The 6,755-nt window shown below is 56.4% G+C and overlaps 1 protein-coding gene across 10 annotated transcripts in view; it reads left to right on the forward strand.

Annotated features, from left to right (window-relative positions):
* DPP9 (dipeptidyl peptidase 9) overlaps positions 1 to 6,755 on the forward strand; it is a 36,882-nt gene that overhangs the window by 14,956 nt on the left and 15,171 nt on the right. For all 10 annotated transcript variants that reach the window (XR_015166820.1, XR_015166819.1, XR_015166821.1 and 7 more), the window contains 4 exons: positions 722 to 835; positions 3,121 to 3,249; positions 4,717 to 4,778; positions 6,430 to 6,530. Coding sequence is in view for 5 of the 10 variants with exons in the window: in XM_086410047.1 (XP_086266173.1) it covers positions 722 to 835; positions 3,121 to 3,249; positions 4,717 to 4,778; positions 6,430 to 6,530 (406 nt within the window). In the remaining 5 variants the exon portion in view is untranslated. The remainder of the gene's footprint in view (positions 1 to 721; positions 836 to 3,120; positions 3,250 to 4,716; positions 4,779 to 6,429; positions 6,531 to 6,755) is intronic.

Genomic DNA, 6,755 nt, shown 5'->3' on the forward strand with positions numbered 1-6,755 from the left:
ACCACCACTACCTACCAATCCCCTCCCTGTGTCCCTATGTGGAGGGTGGCGGATGGGAACCCGCTCCCCCTTGTGGTCAGTCCCCACAGCCACCACTTCAGCTTCTGCTGGAGACCCCTGCCCCACCATGCGCCCCCACCAGACCACCAGCACCTGCTCAGAGCCTGGTCTCCCAGCCACTGCAACCCCCCACCCCACCCCCATCGTAGCCCTGTACAAAGTCTAGCTGCCTGGCTTTCTTCTCTGTGAATCACCCGGGCCATGGGGACCTGGCCTGCCCACTAGTTGCTGCCCATCTCAGCCTTCCTACCCCTGCCCTCCTGTCCGCCTCCACACTTCCAGCCCAGAGCTCACCAGATCCGGGCTTGCCTCAGGCCCCTGCCTGCCCTGTGTGATGGCACCCCTGTGCAGACGCCTGTGGAAATCCAAGGGCTATGGCTGATCCCTGCCTACCATCCTGCCCCAGGTCCCGGTGCCCTCTTGATAAGCCTGAGCTTCTCAGCTGGGGCGACTGGGACACTGGCCATGTGTTGAGACATTGTTAGCTGTCACAATGGGGAAAGGATGTACCTGGCATGGAGTGGGTGAGGTGGCGATACTGCCCTACACCCCATGGTGCCCAGTACGGCCCCCAGAATGGCCCCCACCGTCAGCAGTACCAGGAGAGCAGCCCTCCTCTGAACCAGACTCCTCATCTCCCATCTGGCTCTGTCCTCTCCAGGCTTGTCCAGTGTCCTCGATGACCCCAAGTCTGCAGGTGTGGCCACCTTTGTCATCCAGGAGGAATTTGACCGCTTCACTGGCTACTGGTGGTGCCCCACAGCCTCTTGGGAGGGTAAGTGCCTCTCTGGTTTAAAAACACTTGTGCACAGGACTTCCCTGGTGATCCAGGGGTTGAGACTCTGCGCTTCCACTGCAGGGGATGTGGGTTTGATCCCTGGCTGGGGAACTAAGATCCCTCATGCTGCAAGGTGCTGCAAAAAAATAAACACACTTCTGCAAATGCTCTTCTATTAATAGAAGCACAGTATACATGCTAGTCTACCCTTCACACTTTTCATTTAAGATCGGCCTCGGCTAGCTTGCTGGTGACACTCAGGCTGCTGTTACAGAATACCACAGCCAGGGCAGCTTATAAACAACACTGTTGCTGGGACTGGGAGTCCACAACCAAGGCAGATTCGTTGCTGGTGAGGGACTTTCCCTAGCTTCCGGGTGCCATCTTATCTCCCTGTCCTCACGTGCTGAAGGGGCAGGGAGCTTTCTGAGATCTCCTTTTTGTAAGGAGCACTAATCCCCTTCATGAGGGCTCCACCCTCATGACCTGGTCACGTCCTGAAGGCCCCACCTTCCAGTACATCACACTGAGTGGTGGGGAGCTAGGATCTATCATTTGAATTCTGGGGGGATGCACACATTCCGTCCGTTGCAATCAGAACACGGAGAATCAGTCCTCTACCTGTGGATGTCTTGGGTGCCACAGCTAGAGAGTAGCCCCACTAGCTGAAACTTGAGAAAGCCCACTTGCAGCAGTGAAGACCTATCACAGCTATAAATTAATTTAAAATAAAAAGAGGAAAGAAAAGAAAATCCCGCCTTAGAGAAATTCCCAGTTGGAAGAGAGATGAGTTGAAGCTACATGCACCTAGAAGTTTGGTGGGTTTTGCCAACAAGTTAGGAAGAAGCCAGAGCAGTGGGCCCTTTTGTATCTGTTTTTCTTAGTTGTGCCTAAGGCCGGATGTGTCACCTTTTCCCTGTTCAGCAGAGCACAGTCTGTCTTCTGAGGGAGGGAACAGTCATTTCCGGGGCCAGTGAGTAGTGTCAGACTCTCCACAGCATGAGCAGAACTGGCCCAGGCCTCTGCTGCTCAGAGTCCCTCTGACCTGAGCGCCAGTGGGCATGGGGCCACAAAACCCAGGATCCTGGGGACCAGGCGTTGGTGTCCACCGCCCCAGCCTTGCACCACCCCATCGGCCATCCACAGCCACCTTTACATCAGCTCACCTTTTCCTTAAGTTGATTTGTAAAGAAAACTTCATGGTCCAACCGTGAATACAAGCTTGGCCTGAAAATTGTGCAGTGGGGAGAAACCAGTGCCCTACACTTTAGCCAGCACCCAGGCAGAGGTTGGATTGTCAGGGTTGGGTAGGCTGCTGGCACTCCCAAGACCTGGCGGGGATCGGCGTGTTTCTGGGGAAGACACTGTCCACACTCCTCCGTCTGGCCAGTGTCTTTCATCACTGTAACACCTGGTGTGCCTGAGGCCCACCAGGGAGAAGGGCTCCAGGTCAGAAGTTGGGGTCGGGTCAGGTCACTCTGCTCATGACTCTGCCTGTCAAAAGCAGGTGACTGTCCCACCCTTCGACATCATGGTCTATAAAATGAGGTCTTCTCCCCTTGTCCCTGTGGGCATGGAGGTGGGCTTCTTCTCTGTGGGGGGCTGTGGTCTCCTGAGTTTTCATGACAACCACAGATGTCTCCGGACATGGCATAGGTCCCTTGGGGACACAGAATGACCCCTGCTGTCATCTGCTGGCCTTGATGATGTCAGGATTCTCACTCTACTATTCTCAGCAGCTCAGAAACCCTCAGATAGAGCCCCCGGCATGCAGGAGCCCAGGGGCACTCACTCCGCTTGCTGTAACCAGCACCCTACAGAGCAGGTGTGGACATCTGCAGGCCAAGTGGGCTTAGCCACATTTGGTGGATGATGTTGGTCTACCCTAGCGAGTTAGATGAGGGTATAAGATGCAGAGGGGACCCTTCTCAGCAACCGAGAAAGGAATGGCTAAGGGCTCCATCCCTTGACCTTGGCACTGGCAGCCCCCATGCCGCTTGCTAAGCCAGCAGCTCCTGGCTACTCGCTTCCTTCTCGTGACAATGTTCACGGCACCTTTCTTGCCTCAGCCCCGAATGCTGGTCTGCTCGGGTGGGTGTGACCAAGTCCCACAGATGGGCAGCTTGGACGTCACAGCTTGGAGACTGGATGTCCTAGGTGGAGGCATTGGCAGCTTTGGGTGTCTGGGCCCCACCGTGGTGGAGCAGAATCCTGTGTGGGCAGGAGTGGGGGGCAGCGGGGGGATGCCTGGCACCCTCAGCAGGTGCCCGGCTCCTTCCCAGGGTCAGAAGGCTGCAAGACGCTGCGGATCCTGTACGAGGAAGTGGACGAGTCTGAGGTGGAGATCATCCATGTGCCCTCCCCTGCGCTGGAGGAAAGGAAGACGGACTCCTACCGGTACCCCCGGACAGGTGAGGGCCTGGGATAGGTCAGGGCAGCTTGGAGATGTCTGAACCCTCGTGGAACCCGGTGAGGCACCAACCAGGATGGGCCCACAGGACCCAGGCAGGAATAGACCCAGAGAAGCAGGCTGGGTTCGGGAACAACAGCCGGGCCAGCGCCAGCATCAGTGGTGACTGGCGTCCTGCCTTGGGGCCCAGGAGACAACAGGAGCCCTGGGGAGGTAGTGGAGGGTGTGGCCTCTCTGAAGGCGTGTCGGACACTCATTGCCTTGTGAGAGTACAGTTTGCCCCGTGTCTCAAGAGAAGCCAGAAATCCAGACTCACCCACAAAATCTGCCAATTTATTTTTTTTTTAACGTGGACCATTTTAAAAGTTTTTATTGAATTTTTTTATAACATTGCTTCTGTTTTATATTTCAGTTTTGGGCCAAGAGGCTTGTGGAATCTTAGCCTCCTGACCAGGGATCGAACCTGCACCCCCTGCATTGGAAGCTCCGAGTCTTAACCACTGAACTACCAAGTCCCAGAAATCTACCAATTCTTAAACATGTCTCAAATTATTTAAAAATACTTTTAGTGGGACTTCCCTGGCATCCAGTGGTTAAGACTTTGCCTTCCAATGCAGGGGGTGCAGGTTCGATCCCTGGTTGGAGAGCCAAGATCCCACATGCCATGCTAGGCACAGTCACACAATTTTTAAAAAGAAAAACAAACTTGGTGAGCCACACAAAATACTCATGCAGGCCAGGTTTAGCATCTTTGGGGCCCCCATGGAAGCCTCCAAGAGACTTGTTCCTGCCGACTGTGGGCTGTGCTAGACAGAGCCTTCCTGGGGAAACTTCTAGGCCCTGGTGTGAATGGGGAGGTCAGTCTTTTCCTTCCCTTGCTGGAAAGGTGAGGAAGCAGAGCTCCAAGATACCACCTGCCAGGGTGCTAGAGCCATGGGCCAGAGCTGAGACATGTCATAGGAACTGAATCCCACCCTGGAGAACCTGTCTCGGCTACCCCAGCCTATAGCCTGCCTGCCTCCTGACTGCTGAGCACCAGCTGTCGCCAGACATGGGCCCTGTTTCTGCGTCATGGATGCTTTTATTAGGGGCATGTGCCATCTTTGCACCCAGCTTTCAAGGTCTCCCGAGGCAGGGAGATATCTTCCTCCTGTTTTGTGTCCCTCCATGACCCCCGACCAGCCCAGGCCTGATCTCTGTTCTTACACAGCAAATCTGTAGCCACATCACCACTGGGCCCATGGTCCAGGCTCACAGTCAGTCCTGCCTGGGGGCCTTTGTTCCCCAGGCCAGAGAGGGTGACACACCCACAGAGGGACCTTTGGACAGTTGGTGTCTTCCTCCCCTCCCCCCATGTCAGCTGGGTCACAGCCTGGGAGCATCCCCTGCACCCTCAGCTGCCGCCCCAGCACCTGCTGTCAGCCCTCTTGGTCTACCTGCCAGGTCCACCTTGCTTTCATTTCTGCAGGCAGCAAGAACCCCAGGATCGCCTTGAAACTGGCTGAGTTCCAGACCGACAGTCAGGGCAAGGTAAATGTGGCCGGGGCACCTGGAAGAAGCGTCCAGGTGAGGAGGGGAGGCCAGGGTCTCTGCTGGGAGATCAGGTGGCCAGATCAGAAGCACTCCAGGGCAGGTGCTTCTCTGGCCAACTGAACCCAAAAGAGGCTCCACCCAGAGCCCCGGCTTCCAGGCCACACCCTTCCATCCATCACCCTGAACCTGGATTCAGACAGGGAGTGGCCCTGGGGTGTGGAGAGGGGACCCCTGTGAGTGAGCTTTGAGCGGAGGCCCTGCAGGGATTGGGGTGCCCAGAAGGGCGGGGGTGCAGTCACCTGGAGGATCTGACCTTCGACCAAGGGTACCCCTGTCCCCGCCTCTGGGCAGTTCCTCATCTGTCACTTCAGCAGACGCATCAGTGTTCCGGATCCTTCTCTCCATCACCTAGTCAGCATCACAGATGGGGGTCCTCATCACCCAGGGAGTCACTCTTCAGGATCCATAGCCAGGAGGGCAGGGGAGGCTGTGGGGAGAAGGGTGGAGGCGATGCCCAACTCCATGTGAGGATGTTGGGGGGATGCCCCTCATGTCAGAGATCAAAGCAGGCTGGTGAGCCAGGAAGCCCCTTGTATTTTGGCCAGAATGGCTTCTTGTGTAACATTTCAGAAAAGTACCTGAGATAAACTACACTTATTTTCACGATCTAGGGGTTGGTTTTGGTTTGGGCACGAGTAGGCCCTAACCATGGAGAAGGAAATGGCATCCCACTCCAGTATTCTTGCCTGGAGAATCCCAGGGACGGGGGAGCCTGGTGGGCTGCTGTCTATGGGGTCACACAGAGTCAGACACGACTGAAGCGACTTAGCAGCAACAGCAGCAGCAGCAGGCCCTAACCAAGCCCCTTCTCCACTCCTGACCAGAATGTTCTGGTGGATCCTCCAGGGACCTGCACTAAGCGGCTTTGCTGAGCCCCACCAGCTGTTGTAAATGGTTCCAGGCACCCCCTCAGATGAGCAGGGTCCTGAGATGGCTGGGGGATTTTGCCTACTAACCCACAGCTGGGGGATGCAGAGGTTGGGGGCAGGCCTGGGTGTGGGATGTGCTGGGCCCTGCTGGCCTCTCTCCCATCCACCCTCCTCAGGAGATGCCCCACTAGCCCTGTGTCACCTCCAGGAAGCCACAGGGGCCAGAGGCTTGTCTTGCCCAAGGCCACCTGGCTCTTCAGCAACAGCCATGCCAGAACCCTTGGTTTCCAGTCAGCAGGCTGTCACAGCAAAGACCGCTGGGAGGCTTTAGTCCCCAAAGGCTGTCATCTCCTGTTCTGGAGGCTGAAGGTCTGAAACCAAAGTGTCGACAGGGCGGCTTCCTCCGGAGGCCTGGCAGAAGACCTGTCTCTGGCTATCCGAGGCCTGGGAATGCCACCTTCTCCCTGCGTCGTGTCACAAGACAGGATGCACGGCGCCTGTGTCCACATCTCCCCCTATTATAAGGACGCTCATCCTGTGGGTTTGGGCCCCCACACCCCAGACCTCAGTATAACTGCCCCATTTCCAAGTCAGGCCCCCTCCTTAGGTCCCAGCAGTTAGGGCTCCAGTGTGTGGCTCTGGGGAGATACAGCACCTCAGAGCAGTGGCAGCACACGGCCAGGCCGGATGGTAACCCACGTCTGTCTGTTCCCCTTTAGATCGTGTCAACGCAGGAGAAGGAGCTGGTGCAGCCATTCAGCTTGCTGTTCCCGAAGGTCGAGTACCTCGCCAGGGCCGGCTGGACCCAGGACGGCAAGTAGTGAGTGTCATCCCTCAGAATCCAAGACACCCCTCACAGTCACTTCTGCCCTGGGCTGGGCCAGACACACTACACCAGAGCCCCAAAGCATACCCGGGGGCCAGACCTGGCCGGCTGCCCATCACCATGCAGCTCACAAGAATGATTTTTCCATTTTCCAGTGATGCAGGGGCTGGGGATCCAAAGAGGAGTATTTCATCACATGGAAATGATAGGAAATCCATA

The sequence above is a fragment of the Bos grunniens genome, chromosome 7 (genome assembly GCF_055505025.1).
Source record: "Bos grunniens cultivar Pamir isolate PY7600 chromosome 7, Bosgru_T2T1.0, whole genome shotgun sequence".
NCBI lineage: Eukaryota > Metazoa > Chordata > Mammalia > Artiodactyla > Bovidae > Bos > Bos grunniens.